Source organism: Sciurus vulgaris, assembly GCF_902686455.1.
Source record: "Sciurus vulgaris genome assembly, chromosome: 11".
Lineage (NCBI taxonomy): Eukaryota > Metazoa > Chordata > Mammalia > Rodentia > Sciuridae > Sciurus > Sciurus vulgaris.
In genome coordinates this window covers 101,791,411-101,811,395 of record NC_136472.1, presented here as the reverse complement: position 1 = coordinate 101,811,395, position 19,985 = coordinate 101,791,411, and the positions used below count along the sequence as shown (strand labels likewise).

General features: G+C 35.4%; 1 protein-coding gene across 7 annotated transcripts in view; it reads right to left on the bottom strand.

Annotated features, from left to right (window-relative positions):
* Window positions 1-13,567: 13,567 nt before the first annotated feature.
* Window positions 13,568-19,985, bottom strand: part of GRIA4 (glutamate ionotropic receptor AMPA type subunit 4) — a 342,414-nt gene continuing 335,996 nt past the window's right edge. For 2 of the 7 annotated variants that reach the window (XM_079101588.1, XM_079101585.1), the window contains exon 17: window positions 13,569-16,661. In XM_079101588.1, coding sequence (XP_078957714.1) covers window positions 16,497-16,661 — 165 coding nt within the window. In that variant the 3' untranslated portion in view covers window positions 13,569-16,496. Of the gene's footprint in view, window positions 16,662-19,985 lie in introns of all 7 variants that reach the window. The other 5 variants (XM_079101591.1, XM_079101592.1, XM_079101590.1 and 2 more) reach the window with 3 other exon arrangements.

Genomic DNA, 19,985 nt, shown 5'->3' with positions numbered 1-19,985 from the left:
ATGCCTCTAAATCCCTTTTAAGTTTGCTACTGAAATAGTCATTTTTTATGTGAATCAAGGTGTACTATTATAGCAACATGAAAGAATCTGATTAACAGGAATTTTTTGGATGCCTGGTATCTATGTTCCCTTCCTGGGTTTACTTATTTTCTTCTGTGAGTGACTGCACAGTCCAAGTGGGTGGACTTGACTCTAAACTCAAGGGATGATGGTGCAGTGGGCTCACACCTGTCCATATATACCATTCTCTAGAGTAAGTTGGTTCAGAATGGTTGTTTCAGAGACAAGCACATAATCCATTCGGATTCAATGAAACATGAGAAGTATTTGTTGGGACTTCTATAAAAGAGAAGCTTTCAAAGGTGAGAGAAGATGGCTGATTGGAAGAAGGATGCACTTACCAGCAGCTCCTCAGTGCAGACTTACAAAGCAGTAAGACTGCTGCTCATTAAGGTGGGTAGCAAAAGAAACCCAGTGAAACACAATACTGGACTGTGAAAAGAACTGTAGAGGCAGAGCAACTCAAACTTGGAACCAAATATAAGAAATAAGACATTATAGATATGCCTGCTTGACTGGTGCCTACTGAGGAAAGGGGGAGTGCAGGCAGAGGGTTTAAAAATAATTTTGGCTTTGGGGAACCTGTCTATTAGAGAAGGAAGCTGATTTTAAAGAACAGAGTTAGTATAGGTGTTCAGTGAAACCAAAAATTGCTTGAATACCTGGGGCACAGAATTCAGGGGGAACTGATATCCTGACATGGAAAATGACTGTGGGCATGGCAGCCAGCAGAGACAAATCAGGATCATATAAAGAAGTAGCCAGCAGTCACAGTTTATGATTTGCAGAGTGCACCTGAACCAAAGTGACTGAAATAGCCACAAAGAAAATTATACTTGATTCATAGTCTCCAAATATCAGTGGAAGAAATTTTCCTTGATCACTTGCACCCCATAAGAGCTATTAGGAAGTCACATTCAGTGGCTACTGAGGAGAGTCTGCAGTTGGATACCTGGTAATTCACATAGTGGCAAAGGTGGAGGTTTAGTCCCTGTGCCCTATAAGTGGATTTTACTGAAGGCCCCAGAGATCAAGACATTCAGCAGAGACTGACAGCTCCCCAGCAATGAGGCATGGATAAATGCCCACCAACAGAGTTCCAAAATTCACCCAAGACTAAACTCTGAATACTGGAACTTCATACCTAAAACTATCACCCATGCTACAAGATTACCCGATTTGTCAACACTCCTCTGTCTATTCCGACCTTACGGGGAGATTGGAAGCTAAGAGTTACTACACCTGGCTGGCAGCTAGGTAAGGAAAACAAAGACATTGGACTTAACAACCTCCAGCCCTTGACCCAAGGGTTACAGAGCCAAAAATAAATATAAAAAATGAGAATCCATTCCTGCCAACAATTTTGACCACTGCAGTGGAAGGGAGCCCTTTATTATCAAGATTTTTTTTCTCTTATTCCCTTTTTTTCTTTATTTTTCTCTACTCTGTATTCCTATTCTTTAAAATTTACTATTTTTAAATAATAAAAATTTTAAACATTTCATCACAGTGTATTTTTTAACCTTTTTTTTTTCATTTACATGATTTTGTGTGTGTGAGAGAGAGAGAGTCTGTATTTGTGGGTGTGTGTGTGCGCTCTCACTACACCAACAGGCTTGAAAAAATCTACATACGTTTATATAATTTGACCTTCATATTAATACCTTCCTTCTGCACTCCTATGTAATTTATTCTTTTTTTTGGCAGGAGGGCTACTGGGGATTGAACTTGGGGCACTCAGCCACTGAGCCACATCCCTCGTCCTATTTTGTATTTTATTTAGATACATGGTCTCTCTGAGTTGCTTAGCACCTCACTTTTGCTGATATTGACTTTGAACTCTTGATCCTCCTGCCTCAGCCCGTGAGCTGCCCTTGAGTTGCTAATTTATTTTTGATTTGACTTAGGTGGGGATATAATTATCTAGGAATTCAAGTAGTTTTAATCTTACATGTGTGCGTTTGTTCATACCTTGGTTCCTGTCCCTCCTATCTCCTCTTTTTTATTCTCTTTCCCCACTAACAACCATATTTTCCGATTCCCTCTTCCTCTCTTTCTTTTATTCTTACTTTCAGTTAATTATTTCTTCATTACATTCAACATGTGCTACCTGTCTCCTATCTCTCCTCTGAACACTTTCCAAAATATTTCAAACTTTCACACACTATTCTACCCCATTTTCTCTTACTTAAAAATAGTAATACCACTAAATAATAGAACTAAATAGCTTATGTAATTCCTACCCCATTCATCATGTTGTGATTATTAATACAGTGGATGACATAGTAGACACCTGCTGTCAAATGCCTGATCCAGTTCAAAGTTTTTTTATTAATGGTAATGATGCTAAATGCTAACCCTACCATTCCTATATAGGTGGCAATTAGTGTTAGAAATATCAAAGTAGACACTGAATATTTATATTAAGGCTGTACATCTGTTGCTGACATTAGTGCTATCCCTGGCTCCCCTTCCCTTTAAGAGGGGCTGGAAAATGATTGGAACACTAGAAGATCACAGAGTAGAGCTCCTGCTAATGAGAAATACACTCAGCAAAGCAATGGTGACTCTCACCCCACACATGATCTAGCCACCTGAACCTTATCATTACTTCAACTTTTAGAATTGGGAAGACAAAAACCTTAAAACAACCAGTTCCCAAGGAAGAACAACCAGAGGAGGACCTCCGGTTTCACCCCTTAACATCTTCTCACATATCAAAAACACAGAGGACTCCCATGACAAAAAAGATAACTATACACTAAAGGTCATATACAAAAGAGCAAGGAAAATCCATCTCAAATGCGGTGCAAGTTCAAGACCTCCAAAAACATGAGGAAAGAAGAAAACAAATCTCCCAAAATTCACAATCCCCTAACATAGATATAGATCATATAGATATGGAAGAGGATGAAATTCCAGAGAAATATTATTTTTAAAAAACCTTATTAAAATATTCAGTGAACTAAAAGAAGATCTAAGGAATGAATTAAGACAAAATACAGGAGCTGAAAGACCATTTCAATATATAAATAAAGACTGAAAATAGACCAGTCTGAACTCATGGAAATGAAAGACACAATCAAACCAAAAAATTCACTTGAAAGCATCACCAACAGATTTGATTGTCGATAAAATAGAACTTCAACACTTGAAGGTGAATTTCAGGTCTTCAAGACAAGTTACATGAACTTGACTATACAGTATGTAATAAGGGGAAAAATATAATAGAACATGATCAAAATATACAAAAACTCTGGGGCAACATCAAGAGATCAAACCTGAGAATCATGGGGATAGAAGAGAATATGGATATATAAGCTAAAAACATTAAGAATATTTTCAACCAGATAATAATAGAAAAATTTCCCCATATCAGAAATGAGATAGACATTCACATACAGGAAGTATATAGGATGCCAAGTAGATCAAATCAGATATGATGCTCCCAAGAAACATCATAATCAAAATGCCTAGCATAGAAAATAAGGAAAGACTATTACAAGCTGCAAGAGAGAAAGATCATCAGGTCACATTTAGAGGCAAACCAATAAGGCTCACTTCTGACTTCTCACTTCAGACTCAAAAATCAAGGAGGAGCTGGAATAAGATATTTCAAGCTCTAAACGAACACATTGCCAACCAGCAAAACTCAAGTTATCCATGACAAGGATAAACTAAAAAAATTAATAAGCACCAAACCAGCACTACAAAGAATACTCAAAGATAAACTACACACAGAGAAATCTGAAAACAAATCTCAAAATCCCTAAATAGAGGGAGATCAACAGAAGAGTAATCTACTAAATGAAAATCAAGACAATTAAATTCAGCAAAAAATTGAAATGGCAGGAAACTACAACCATATATCCATATTAACACTGAATGTAAATAGACTCAACTCCCCAATTAAAAGACATAGATTAACAGAATGGATTAAAACCAAGATCCAACTATATACTGTTTGCAAAAAAACTCATTTTGCATGCAAAGACACAGGCTGAAGGTAAAAGGATGGGAAAAAATATTTCATGCAAATGGAGTCTAAAAACAAGCAGAAGTATTTATTCTCATATCTTACAATGCAAATTTCAAGCAAAAAAATTAATCAGAAGAGACAAGAAGGTCACTGCATCCTGGTAAAGGAAACAATCCAACCAGAAAATATAACAATAGTAAATACATATGCATTGATTATCAGTGCACCCAATTACGTACAAAAAAAGTACTCCTTGACATTAAATCTCAAATATACTTCAATACAATAATACTGGGAGATTTCAACACATCCTCATCACCAATAGACATAAAATTAAAAAAAATATTTCCAACCTAAATAATAGTATAAGTCAAATGGATCTAGTAGATATCTACAGAATATTTTACCCCAAAACAACTGAATTTACCTTCTCAGCAGCTCATTGAACCTTTTCCAAAATAAACCCTATTCTAGGTCACAATGTAAGTGTTAACAAATACAAAAAGTTCTAATTAATTTGATGTATCCCATTGGATCATAATAAAATAAAATCAGAAATCACATAAATGAAATGAAAATAGAAACCACATAAACACATGAAGAATGAATAATACTCTTTTTTTTGTTTGTTTTTGTTTTTTGGGTTTTTTTCAGATGGGATTTTTTGTTTTTTGAATCAAATGCTTTTGTTTGTTCTTTTTAGTTATACATGACAGTGGAATGTATTTTGACATATCATATATACATGGAGTATAACTTTCCAATCTTGTGGTTGTACTGGATGTGAACTGATCATGTATTCATATATGAACATAGGAAATTTATGTCCAATTCATTCTACAGTCTTTCCCGTTCCCACCCTCCCTCCCTTCCCCTCATTCCCTCCTGTCCAATCTAGTGAAGCTCCTCTTCTCCCTCCCCCCACCCCCCACCCCAGCCTATTGTGAGTCAGCATCTACATATCAGAGAGGGTTTTGGGGATTGGTTTATTTCACTTAACATGATAGTCTCGAGTTCCATCCACTTACCTGTAAGTGCAATAATTTCATTTTTCTTTTTTTGACTGAGAAATATTTCATTATGTATAAGTACCATAGTTTCTTTATCCATTCATTGGTTGAAGAGCATCTAAATTGGTTCCATAGCTTACCTATTGCGAATTGATCTGCTATGAACATTGATGTAGCTGTGTCACCATAGTATGCTGATTTTAAGTCCTTTGGATATGTGCCAAGGAGTGGGATAACCCAGTCAAATGGTGATTCCATCCCAAGTTTTCTGAGGAATCTCCATACTGCTTTCCATAGTGGTTGCACCAATTTGCATTCCCACCAGCAATGTATGAGTGTGCCTTTTCCACCACATTCTCAATAACATGTATTGTTACTTATATTCTTCTTCATTGCTGCCATTCTAACTGGAGGGAGATGAAATCTCAGGGTATTTTTTTTAATTTGCATTTCTCTAATTGTTAGTGATGTTGAACATTTTTTCATATATTTGTTGGCCATTCGTATTTCTTCTTCTGTGAAGTGTCTTGAACAATACTCTTTTAAATGACGAATGTCTTAATGAAGAATTGAGAGAAGAAATTAAGAAATTCTTAGAAATAAATGAGAACATATATCCAACACATGAAAATATCTGGGATGGTATGAAACCAGTCCTAAGAGGCAAATTTATAGCATTAAATGCCTATGTTAAAAGAATAGAGAGATCCCAAATAAATAAGCTTATGCTCCACCTCAATGCCCTAGAAAAGGAAGAACAAACTAATTCCAAAATTAGTAGAAGACAGGAGATAATTAAGTTCAGAGCCAAAATTATACACAGGATCAACTCAATGAAGAAATTGTTCTTTATGACTGAACAATTGTGGAATGAAACAGACATCATTACCCTATGTACATGTGTGATTACATAAATGGTATGAATCTACATCATGTACAACCATAGAAACAAAATGATGTACCCCATTTGGGTACAATGAATCAAAATGCAGTCTGTAAAAAATAAAAAAAAAATTAATTAAAATAATGGTTCTTTCAAAAGATAAATAAGATTCACAAATCCTTAGCCAAACTAACCAAAAGTCAGTTGTAAAAGACCCAAATAAACAAAATTAGAGATGAAAAAGGAGATATTGCTGCAGACACTTCATTAGAAATTATTTTGAAAATTTATACTCCAATAACCTGGAAAATCTGGAAAACATGAACAAATTAATAGACACATATGACCTGCCTTAATTGAACCAGGAAGATATAAAAAACCTAAATAGAATGAAATTGAAATGAAATTGAAACAGCAATTAAAACAATTCCCAAAAAAAGAAAAACCCAGGGCCATATGAACACTCAACTGAATTCTAGCAGGTCTTTAAAGAAAAACTAACACCAGCCAGAAAGGCTGGTGTTATTCCATGTAACTGAAAGGGAGGGAATACTCCCAAACACATTCTATGAAGCCAGTATAACTCGATACCAAAACCAGACAAAGACACATCAAGAAAAGAAAACTACATACCAATATCCCTGATGAACATAGATGCAAAAATCTTTATTAAGATATTGACATACCACTTTCAAAAACACATTAAAAATATAGTGCACTATGATCAAGTGGATTTTATCCCAGGGATACAAGATTGGTCCATTATATGCAAATCAATAAATGTAATTCACCATCTACATAGAATTAAGGTCAAGAATCACAAGATCATCTTAATAGATGCAGAAAGTTTCTATGATAAAATCCAAAACCCATTCACATTTAAAAGGCTGGAGAAGCAAGGGATCAAAGGAACTTACCACAAAATCGTAGAGGACATTTATGACAAACCCAAAGCTGACATCATACTGAATGGAGAAGCACTAAAAGCATTTCCTCTAAAATCAGAAACAAGACAAAGATATCTACTCTCCCCACTTCTATTCAACATGGTTCTTGAAACTCTAGCTAGAGCAATCAAGCAATAGAAGGAATTTTAAGGGACACAAATAGGAAAAGAAGTCTAACTCTCTGCTTAGTAGCTAGGCATGGTGGCACACACCTTAGTAGTCCGAGCTACTTGGGAGGCTGAGACAGGAGAATCTCAAGTTCCAGGTTAGCCTGGGCAATTTAGTGAGATCCTATTTTAAAGTAAAAATTTTTTTAAATGAGCTTGCAATGTAGCTCAGAAGTAGAATGCTCCTGGGGTCAGTCCCCAGTAGCATCATCCATCCATCCATCCATCCATCCATCCAACCATGTATAGGGGCACATGTTTTTCTTTTGCCCCCAGGGTTCCATATGGTTTGGCACAACATTGTCTAATCTCCCTTGCTTTAAAGTTTTGTTAGCTCATCATTACTTTTTTATAAAAATGAGTGCATTAATTTATTAATTACCTTAATCTCTAAGTGTTTTGGCTCCCCTTGAAATTTTGCACTTGAAGCAAATGTCTCATTTACCTCACCCTAATCCTGGCCCTGGGAAAGGAGTTAGGTTCCTTCAAAGAAATACCATATTCCCAATAGCCACTATTAATTATTTTTGAATAAATGAATTGTTTAAAGTGATAATAAGTAACTAAAACTAGCCTCACCCTGATACTAGTTACATAATGACCATGCTTAAATAATTTTTCTATCTGTTGTATAGCAAGGGATCACAGAATTTTAGAAATTTTAAGCCATAGCATAACTACACAGTAAACTATATGAATATTTCACAAGTCTTGGTTCTTTACTTCATTTGTTGTAACTTACAACTCAAATGAAAATAAAATAAATATTTGAAACATTTAGTCCAAGTTTTGAAACAATGTATATGCATCCATGATTTTTTTCTGATTTTGCGCCCACTTTTCATTTAATTTTTTCCTCAACAATTATATTTTTCTGACATTTACAAATTCCATGAATGTACTCAATGATCCGAATCAAGTATTTTAAAATGTCTATTATTAGGTTTGTGGTTATGGTTACATTTTAAGTGGATTTCTTACAGGTAGCATATTGGTTGGGTTTCATTATTTCCTCTACTCTGCAATCTCTTCATTTAATAGGTATATTTAGACCATTTACTTTTAATATTGTTAATAGGATTGTATTAAAATCTGTTCATCTTGCATGTTGCTTTATATTTGTCCACTGATTTTTTTATTCCTTTAAAAAATATTTTCTTTTGGGTTTCATTTTATGATTCTATTTGAATCCAGTGATGAATTACTAGTTATACTTTTTTTATAAAATTTTATAGTACTCCCCTAGGGTTTACAACATACACTCCCCACTTATCAAATCTACATTCAAATAAAATATACTACTATAAGAATCTTCAAATAGTGTTTCTTCAATTCCTCCCTGTCATCCTCTGTGCTATTCTAGTCACCCATTTTGCTTTTACGTATGGTTTAAATTCTAGTTTCTTGCCACATGGCAGTTTGTAGCTGATTTTCTTTCAGAGCAACAGCAGCACAACTCTGTAGCTTCTGTGCCAACCTCTGGATGCCCTTCTCAGAACTTACCTTATTAGTTCAGTTCCACCTAGGATAATCTTCCTTTTAAACTCAACTGATTAGGGTCCTTAATCACAGTATGAAAAAAACTATCACTTTTCTTACATTATTTTATAATTGTGTGTCTAATCCACTAATCTCACCCCCACCCAACAAGACAATATTACACAAAGACTGGAATCATTATGTGTTATCTTGGCATTTTGCCAAATGCATTTATTTAAAGTCTCTGTCTTATAGTTCTAGTACCTAGGTATCTGAGGTATTCTAGCACTTGAGTATGGTTCTGGTTATTGCTTTATTTGCTGATAATGGACTATTTTTCCCTTGCTCTTGTATGTATGTCTTATAATTTTTTAATGAAATACTGAATATGCTATGTAGAAGAACTGTAGAAACTGAAGGGAGTAGCAATTACATGTGAAAAAGGCACCTCCATTTATCTGCCAGGATATTTACTTTTTGGAGGCAGGACTGAGTAAATCTATTTAGGAGTTGACCTAGATTTGGGTTTTGTAGTTTGTATCACCATCTCAGTGTAACCAGTCATCTAGTGATGTGCTGTTTTTGCTCTGTGCTTAGTGAAGACACTGAGGTATCAGAAAGTTTTTCTGTTTCTGCCCATCCTGTTTTCAGTAATTATGCATACATTTGTCACCATGGAGGCCTCCCTCCATGCTCTTATCCCTCCTAGCAGTAGAAAGGGGTTGTTGGCTAATAAGTATAAGGCCTGTAGAAGAAGCAAGCAAGATTTTCTGTGGTGCTTGTCTGGTAGTCTCTTCTTTTTTTGAAAGGGTTTGTATTTCTTTGGAGTTCAGTTTGCTTGGTTGCCCAGAGCAGTTCTCTGATTTGCACACAGAAGTTATGATTTTGTAAATTATTTGGTGTTTCTCTTGGTTATGAAGATGGTGTCATTTTTTAAAGCTTTTTATTTTCTAGATAGAAGCAAAAGCCCAGGGCTATAGAGAGGAAATACAGTTTTATTCATTGAAATTCATGACCAGGTGTTGTGATAAGCAATTTATATATATTCATTCTCAATTTCACAATATCAATTCTCAGGATTATTGTTTCCATTTTACATAGCTTTTTCTAAGTCCAGAAAAAAGATTCACACTTAGTTTTGTTTGACTTCGATGCTCAAAATGCTTCTGTTCCCTACTGGAACTAAAGAGCCTAGAGAAAGTAGAGAGGTTTATAAAAGTAATCATGTAACAATGGTGTACGTGCTGCTTTAAAGGTAATTATAGGATATAAAGAGATGAAAAGGAGGTGTTTCCAAACTAAATGTCTACCTGAGGTTATGATTTCTAGAATATTTCCTGATGGCAAAGTAGGAATTAGGCACAAAGGGTTTGTGCTTATTCAGTTTCTTTGAATATATTCCTATATTTATATCTCACATTATTACTCCCTAAAATGAAAGTCAGTATTTTGTTTACCTACCTTGTTTGTTGTTAGCTTACAGCCTCATTAGATGCTTTCCTGAGGTTCAAATTGGTAAGAAGTTCAGGGAGTCCCTTTCTTGAGAAGGTGATGGAGCATACTAATAGGCATCTGCTTCAGATGCAGTAAAAACAGAAATCCCAGCAGCAGTGTCCCTTATTCAATAGCCTTGCTGCAAACTCTGATATATTTGTCCACTAGTAGTTGGGATACATTGGTGACATAACTTGTCCATTGTTCTTGGCATCTTTGCCTACAGACCTGGTTCTCTGTCTTTGCCCCTGGGAAACTATCTAGTATCCATTCTGTGAACTATTGAACTTCCATTAATAAATTCATTCTTAACCAGCCTAGAGCGGGTTCTGTTGATTATAGTTAGGAACTCTATCTGAAATAGAGACAACCCAATTAGAGGAAATAATTGGAAAAATTTGAAGGGAAAGAACATGAAGCATTCTGGAAACTGGATTTGTGAATAATTTGGTGTTAGTGTTATAGAAAGTAGTTGAGAGAAGATATTGAAGATGTGGACAGCCTTCATATAATGGACATTGAGATATCTTAACTGCAGGGTGGCAGAATCATATATGTGTTTTAAGAAAATCACTACCATTTAGGGAATGAACTAGAGGAGTATGTAAGTGAGACAAGAAGCAAGGAGATGATGTATTAGTAGACAGCTGTAATAACAATAGTGAGAAATTGTGATAATAGTATGGATGAGGAACATGGAACAGAGTAAGGAGAAATTTAGAAGACCGAAGGAATTGAAGATATTGATTGGATGTGAGGATGATGAAGAAGAGGGGTTCTATAATGATTTTCATATTTATGATTTGAGAAGTTGGATGAATGGACAAGAACACACTAGGGAAAAGAGGTATAGAGTAGGCAACAGGGAGTTGGATATGTTGCAATGGAGAAGTCCAAAAAAGAGAATCAGCAGGCAATTGAATATATGGAACTGGAGGGGAGATAGAAATTTCTTTGTTAATAACCAAAGGCATCAGAAGGCATCTTTATGCTAGTGAGATCAACCAGGTGGAATATGTTCTGAGAGGAGAGAGGGGACAAAAGACACAATCCTGAGTTGGCAGAGGTTCGGTTGGGAAAAATGAGAAACAAAAGAAACCAAGATGGAATAAAAGAGGATTAAGGGGGAAACAATACATATCCATGCTAATAAATGACAAGAGCAATTGGTTTAGTTCTGTATTGAAAATATTTATTTAATATGACCACAGATGTTTATTAGTAACCTTGGAAAAGACATTTTGGTGAAGTGATGGAGTAAAGCAGAGTTAAATAATAAATATTCAAGGTCCCTCCTTTCATTGTATAGGGCATGAAAACAGGTAGAAAAGTGGGTCATTATCTGGAGGAAAATGAGCAATTAAGTGAGCATAAGGTCAGCTCTTGTCTTTTGGTATTAGTGATTTAAATAGCATACATGCAAAGATCATTGGGAAGTCAAGGAGTTGTAGGTCAGGGGTCAAATGAAACTTCTGCACTAACCTTTAAGTTGCTCAGGATTATAATAGAACTTAGGGTGCATTGAAAGCATAAGTCAAATTCCAAAGTCCTTGATGAATGTGCAGCAATGATAGAGAAGTCAGAAGACAAATGGACAAATAGGTAATCTGTACTAGTAGCAGGGTTAGATGACACACACTTCAAAGAAGAGGCTCTTTATATGTGGGGGTGGAGATGTCGTTTTAAGGGTTACCATTCCTTTTTCTTCTGGGTTTGTGGTACATGGAGTGTGATGTTGTCAGAAAATTGGACAGTGCCCTAGGTGAGGTTGAGGATGTTGGGAGTTTCCTTACTTTATACTAAGGGCAATATGGAAAATGAAGGCAAGGTCAGGGAGGTTAAAAGTGGGAAGATGAATGTGGAGAAGAAAAATGCAGAAGAATTTTGGGAGAAAATGTGAACAAGACAGAGAGGGATTATTGGGATGATTTTGATATGAGGTTGTGAACAAAAGTGATATGGATACAGATCTATTGAACTGAGCCTCAGGTTTTAAGCAAAAGTCAAGTTAGTATGTTACATAATTCCTGTACAAGTCTGAGTCCCAATGATCTGGAAGCCACTTACTCTGATGGTGTTCTTGGAAACTTAATGATTTTGGCAGATTTTGTGCTTAGATTTAAAAACAGACTATTGATGGGAGGTATGTTTTGCCGCTGTGACTAAAAGACCCAACCAGAACAATATTAGAGGAGGGAAAGTTTATTTGGCGGCTTACAGTTTCAGAGGACTCAATCCATAGACAGCAGACTCCATTACATGGGGCATGAAGTGAGGCAGGACATCATGGTGGAAAAGTGTGATGAGGGAAGCAGCTCACATTAAGATCAGGAAGCAGAGAGACTCCATTTGCCAGAAACCAAAGGCAAGCACCAATGACCCACCTCCAAACGTGTCCTACCTGCCTTCGGTTTTCACTCAGTTAATCCCATCATGGGATTAATTCACTGATTTAAGTCTCTCATAGCCTAATCATTTCTCCTCTAACCCTTTTTGCATTGTCTTACACATGAGGTTTTGGAGCACACCTCACATCCAGACCATAATATTCTGCCCCTGGCCCCCAAAAGCTCATGACCATCTCACAATGCAAAACACATTTAGTCCATTTCCAAGAGTCCCTAATAGTCTCAACAGTTCAAGGATTTCCTAAAAGTTCAATCCAAAGTCTCCTCTGAGCCTCAGGGTGACCAAAGGATTCAATGAATCTCTAGATGAAGCCATCTATGAACTAAATTGTTCCCAATTCCTTCTTTGTTAAAAAATGTTGAAAACATTCATATTTATGTCAATAAATTAGCTCAAAAATACTGGAAGACATTTCTAAATAGGCGTCTCTAACTTCTTCCCAAACAGGGGACTTAGACTTTTCTACTTGATTTCTTCTTTTAAGGCAACCATGACATCAGTCTGTGCCCATGTAAGAAAACTTAAACCATGTATGCAGATCTTGGGAAGAGGAACACAACAAACATCACATACCTGGAGGTGTAAAAGCCTATATGCCAAACATTTCTGTCTCCTAAGTCCTTTTGGCCACCAGGGGAGTCTACTGGTTTTTCACCCTGGCTTTTACTTTCACACAACATCTATTAATAAATTTAAGGCAGATGACTTTACTGAGTTTGTCTTTTCACCAACTTTCTAGGATACTACTTTTCATTTATTTCTTATTGCTATTACCAGTACATTGGTTTTGAAAATTGGGATAGAGGGTTTTCTTAGAAAATTATTTGAACATTTTTTTCACTGATACTGGCTTAATATATGAAGTTGTGTTCACACATGGGCAAATAAATATGAAAGTTACAATGTGCTATGCCTTAGGGAAACAGAATTAATTGGTAACCCTCAGGCCAGTAAACCAGGGAACTCATAACCTGCAAATATGCAGGAGCCTGAAGCAAGTGCAACCATGGTGAGACAGGCATATCAATGAATTGTGATTGAATTGAACCAAGCCGTTCTCTTCTGATCTTTCAACTGTGATCATTGCATATGTGTACCAGCTGATAAAGCTTCATAGTTGGCTTTGTCTGGTATGTTCAGAATCACTAGGTAGTGATCTTTCATTTTTGGTAAATGAGTTCTTTAACTTTGTAGAATCAAAAATTTTAACTTAAATATTTTTAACTTAAACATGTTTTAAAAACACATTTCCAAAGTTTTAGAGCATTTCATCAGACTGAAATTCAGAGAGGTATCCCTTTTCACTGATGTAAAAAAACAAAAAAACAAAAAAAACAAAAAAGAATTCAGTAAAATTATTCTTTACTTTGAGAAATATAACTCTCCAATTACAACGTAAATCCATTTCAAGGCTTAAATCAAAGCTTTCCTTAATAGTATATCTAAAAACCAAACCGAACGTCTTGTTCTGAATTAGTTTTCTTATGACAATTTCTCTAAACAAATTGTTCCACAGCCATGTACAATCATATAGAGAACCTTCTTATCTGATCAGAAAATCAACCAAACATATTCTTTTGGTTTCTTCTTAGCTATGTTTTCCAGTGACATAGAAAACACCATGAAATCAGCCAAACTTCAGACTCATTTTGACCCACTATATACTCAATGAACACTCCAGGGAACTTTAGTGAGGAAGCGGTTGTATTTCTGTTTTTCCTTAATTAAATTAATTCAATTCAGTTCATTCTTTCATTCAACAAATATTTATTAAGCACCTACAATATGCCAGGCACTGTGCTGGGTGCTGGGGATACAACTGTGAACAAGATAGACACAGTCCCTGCCCTCAAGGAGCTTACAGTCTAGTAGTTTACAGACAAAAACACAGGCAATTACAATGCAGAATGGCAAGTGCCGTGACGGGGGAGAAACATTAAGAGTGGCACCTAACTCTTAGGCAGGGATGGTGGCCAGTCGTGAAAGTCATCCCAGGGCAAGTATAATTCAATCTGAGTACCGAAGGATGAATGTTAGTCCAGTAAGGAGGAGACAGGGAAGAGTAATAGATTGAGGAAATAATACGCAGTGCTCCATGTGCTGCTTTGGAGGTTCATTTGCTGGCAGAGGAGTTGGGTAGAAGTGAGAGAAGTCCTTGAAGAGATAGCAAGGGCCAGATCACAAAGGGATTCATTTGCTCAAGAACTTGGAATATTTCCTGAAGGAACAGTGCACGTGTGCATTATCAGATTTATACTTTTAAAGATTGTTCTTACTGTGGCAGAGATTGAATGGGGGATGGGGAGCTCAAGAGTTAAGGGAAGGAAACTGACCCTTCACCTTTTCCATCTTATCTTGCATGATTATCACATCAGTGCTCTCACCAGCCCACCCAGGTGCATACATTCCTAAAGCAAGCCATTGACATACAAGGTTTGGGGCACTGCTTACCCATAAGGCTCTTGACACCTTATCCTCCTTTTAAAACTCAACTCATCCTTCAAGTCCAGAGCTTTGGAATCATCCTAACTTGTGCTTTCTGCCAAGATCCCTAAGTATGTGATTTTTATCTGTATTAGAGTATTTATCTATTATTCCAAAGGAGCCAAATCTTCTTTTGAACCTTGTTAATTTAATACATGTATAACAAATTAGTTTTTGTAAATGAACATGGATATAATTTTCATCACAATTTCCAGGTGAAAACAAGGACTAATTATTTATTTGTGGTCCACCCCAAACTATTACTAGTGCCTTCAAAGGATTTAAATGGAACAATAGGAATGGGGGGAGCAGCCACCAGACACATAATTTTATGCAGCAAAATACAGTCAAGTAAAATTTCAGCACAGTTACAGGGTATGTTGCTGTAGGACAATGATTCATTCTCAGACTCGAAGACTCCATCTTTGACGACTTAACCTGCTAAAGAGTCAAAGAGTTGCAATAGAAGGACAGCTTAGTATGCAAAAAGAAATAAGGGCTAGTTACATTTTCCAATATGGCCCACCATTTGACTTCTACAATCCTTTGTATACTCTTGTAATTTCTCAAATAACTTTTATAATGATAAAAAAAAAAAAAACCTTTTAAGCTTTGTAGATATTGTAAGAACATCTGTTGTTTTATTCTTTTTGGTGGGTACAAAAACCACAATTTTGTACACAGAACAAGATTATAAATAATACCGATAACATGAGTGACCCGTAGTCTCTGTTGATTCTACATTGTAGACTGATGGTTTAACGTCAACATTTTCTTCATTTTGTTTTTATTCCTGGTAGTGGAGACAAATGCAATCTGTGAACCGGCTCATGTAACAGAGTGAAGGTTACAGCAAACAAGAAGATGACCAACAACTTTTATAGAAAAACGTCTCTAAAGTTTATTACAGTGATGGCATTTATATCAATTATTGCAATGTATTGTTCCCTAAGATGGTTAGAAAAAAGAATCGTGTTGTCCTCTACTGAATTTATGTCAGTTAAAAAGCAAGCATGTTTCAGTATTTGTTTTTCTCCAAAGTAAGTGTAAATACTTTCTTTAATTTTTTTCACAGGATTTACATGTTTGTTTATTATTTTCTTATCACAGTTTAGTGATTTGTTTCCTCAGCTGGATATTCTTCCATTGATTATATGGGTGTTCTGGAGACACAGGTTAGCATGTTCATTGACTTCTATAACTATTTTATCCCTTTCGGTGAAGACAAAGGCCTTTCTGAGCAAGAACTTCACAGTTTAATGCGCTAACAGGCAAGTCTGATTAGTTTTTAAGTCCACTCGAGTGAAATTTGTTGCTGTTAATACACCCATCCCGGCTCCCCCCACCCACTCCCCGAAAAAACCTAAATTGTGAGTTTTCCTGATATAAAATCTGAGTTTGGGTTTCCGAGCTGAGCTCATGCACACGTTGCTGCGGCTGATGTCCCGCGCATTAGGACGTACTTCCCGCTCTCAGCCAAAAGGTTGGTTTAGCAAAGACCCGCGCTTGGCGTGTCCTTCAGGGCTGTGTTTCCATCAGTCACCAACACAGTTTAATTAAGGCACTCAATTATTTTTTTGGTTTTTATGGTAGGTCCGATGCAATGACAGCCAATCCTGAACTTTGTCTAATTGCAGTTCCCGTGTGTACAGCCTTTGGGCAGTCGGGCGTCAAGACGCGGCCGTTTTCTCCCACGCTCCCAGTGATGGATAATCTGGCTTTGTTTCTTATGGCTTCAGAAAAGGTCAGCTGGGTTGCATGGAAAGGAAACAGAGAATGTGGTGCGTTATATTACTGTTTGTTCAACAAAATATGACACAACAAACACCAAAATATCAATAATTAGACATCTGCATTTTTTTCCATATTTTTTGGTCATATGCAAACTGTTTATGAGGGAAAGAAAAGCTGAACTACCCTGAAGAAGTGAAGCATCAACTACATTGAAGTTTTACACTGAAGACTAGAGCTGGTGGTTCTACCAATTTAAAAACTAATTCTAAAATCATAAAATTAGGTTCCATTTAGCAAATCTGGGCAGGAAACATCTTTAAACTTGTTGTGCTCCATACCCTAGAACTTCTAGTGAAACTTAGAAGTTCTTTTATGTTTTATAACATTATTTAAATTATATTATTTTCTTGATAGAGACTGTCTTCTTCATAGTGCATGGATTAGACTCTTAAACTTATAATAAATTGCCTAAAACACTATATGTATAAATATTGACAGATATTCCTGTTTCCATAACACAGACCTATTCACAGACACTTTCATTCATTCACACCCATTATAGACATGACTCAGAACAGCACAGTTAATGACAGGTGGTTTATTCCATGCTTATTATGGAGGCAAGGATCATATTTTAAAATTAAGCTTCAAGGGGGTACAGCAAAAGGGGGCCTGTTTCAAGACCTGTTGAATGGCCATCAATACGAAACTTCCCAGATTAAGGATAAGGGCTCAGGTTTCTCAACTTCTCATTCCATTCCTGTTTCCAAATTTATCAGGTAGCAGATAACAGTACCCAGAGGAGAAGCAGGCAGTGGTATATGAATCTAATTACTGTCCATTCACTGCCTCTGCATTCTCTCAAGTAATTGAATTATAATGTTAACTCAGGAGGAAAATATGGTAAATATTTTAAGTTTTTTAATGACTTAGATCATAACTCTCTCACAATTCATAAGGTAGTTAATTTCTTGTTATGAATTTAAGTTTATCTAATTCTTTAGGAAATTTCATCCCTGAATTTATTCTGCCCTGGAATATAATATCAGAATAATTGTACATTAAAATAAGTAAATTAATAATTAAATTAAAACTGTTAGAATAAAAAAAGTTTGAAAAAATTTATCCTGATAACTTCAAATTTTTGGTAATAATATATCTGATAAAATTCAAGGTAAATTTCATAATTCTGTTTTAGTTAATAGTTTCAAAAATTAATACTGTTTTTCATAATCAGGACTTGGGATACATCCTTTATAGAAACATTAATAGTTTTTATATTTAGAAGTTATGGAAATATAATGAAAATTTTAGAAAATGTTCCTTCTGCCTTAGCTTGTGTTCCTGGGATTACATACTGATTTATAGAATAGAAGGTCAATTTTAGTATACAAATGAGGAAATTAGAAATGATTCAGTTCAATTATATACTTGAAAGGATCCCTTAATCAAGGACCTCACTCATATGGTAGACTCTTACCAGAGGACTAGAGAATCTCATCAGATAACAAACATGGCTGTAATAATCTTACTCTTTGGAGTAAGACTTTTGGGAGGTTAAGTTATTAGAGGTGAATATTTTCCTACTCAATATTAGAGCGAACATGCTTTTGGATATTTGTATATAAAAAAGTTATTAGCAAAATAGTACTGTTTTATCAAGAAAATATAACAATAGATTATTACATTTAAGAAATAGGTGAGAATTGGTATCACAGTTGCTGGATAACTTTCCCATGTAATCCTGTTTTTCACTGTTGTGTATTAGATGGATAATTTGGAGGTCAGAACTATGAGTACCTAGATGTTTGGAATCTTCCAGTACTCTTTCTATGAGCTTATAGAAAAAATAATTTGGGGGGGGGGCAGTTTTGGACAACTTAGATTAAATAAAGGAAAACAAGAAAAATGAATATCCATGAGATTAATCTCAGCCAATATATTAGCCTATCTTCAACATTAGGAAACTTTGGAATCCTAAGACTACTCAAGCTTGTTTAACAGAGGACTTGGTAAGTGATTCTGGAGAATTCATAGTTTTTGCTGATACTACACTTAAACAAAACCAAGACCAAAGCCTTAATGTTTTTTCAGATTCCCTTTCAATAAAATAGATAATTGTTTAAAAAGTTTAGCTTTGTTTTAATTTTTATTGAACACTAGACTGTAATTAATAAAAACATTATGATGTTTTCAAAGCATTTACAGAAGGCTTTTGCCATAAAATCTGCTTCTGTTTTTTTTTCTCTTTTCTTGATTGTTTTTGTGAGGAAAGGAAAATCTCGAAAGCTTTAAAAATTCCATGTACTCTCAACCTCTCCTCTTTTAGATTAGTGCAAATGAGTGTATTAGTTAACAAATTTTTGACAATTCTCTATTATCTCTTAAAATATATTCTGCCATTTTTACTTTCTATACTTACATTGCCCTCTTCTTCCATAAAATGTCTTTTCTTATCATGGCTGTCACTTTAATTATGTATGTTTCCTTTGAGGGATGGTCACTTTGAAGTAGATCTTCCACTATGTCTGGAAGTTTGCAAGGTTTTTTTGTTTGTTTTTACTTTCATTTTGATTCTGTGACAATATTATCTAACTTATAAGTCATTTGTATAATTAAGTCAATAGAGTTTTTGAAAGGAAAAAGTCATTTAATTTGATAGTAAAAACTGCTATGCTCAAGGCTTCTCTACAGGTGCAGATCATTTCATTCACCCTGAATGCCACTGTTTCAAAAATTCAGATGAATCTGAATGCTTTCCTTTTATTTAAAATGTATTGACTTAAAAGTTAAAATTTAGCTTTAACGGTGATTCGTATTCAGATTCTGACTCCAAAAACATTATTTAGTGTAAATCACACATGCATAACCTGGGGATTACTTTTTAGTAATTTTCCAGACTTTATAATAAACTTTTCTAAAGGTTTTAAATATTTCTTTTCTTTATCTTTGCTTCCCAACCCTTGGACATTGCCAATGGCTGGCATGCCAAAGAAACATCAATTTTAATGAACTAATAACAAAAAATTTTAGGCGCCTTAAGAAATTCATCTCAGAATACACTCCAAGTAATTGGCTCTGCAAACTTGCCAGATATTGCTTTCTTAGTTTTGGAGAACTTCTCAGCTCTGTAAAGGTTAAGATGACAGTACTCTCCTGATGGACAATGTACCTTGACATCATCTTGGTTTGCTATTTTGCTATTAGAAGACATGCTCAGCAGGTCACATATGAGTGAATTGAGGGTTTAGTTCTTAATTCTTTTATACAAAACTGGAAAGAACCACTTTCGAATTATCTATGTGCAGTTGTTCTCAGCCATTAATTTCTAGATTGTGG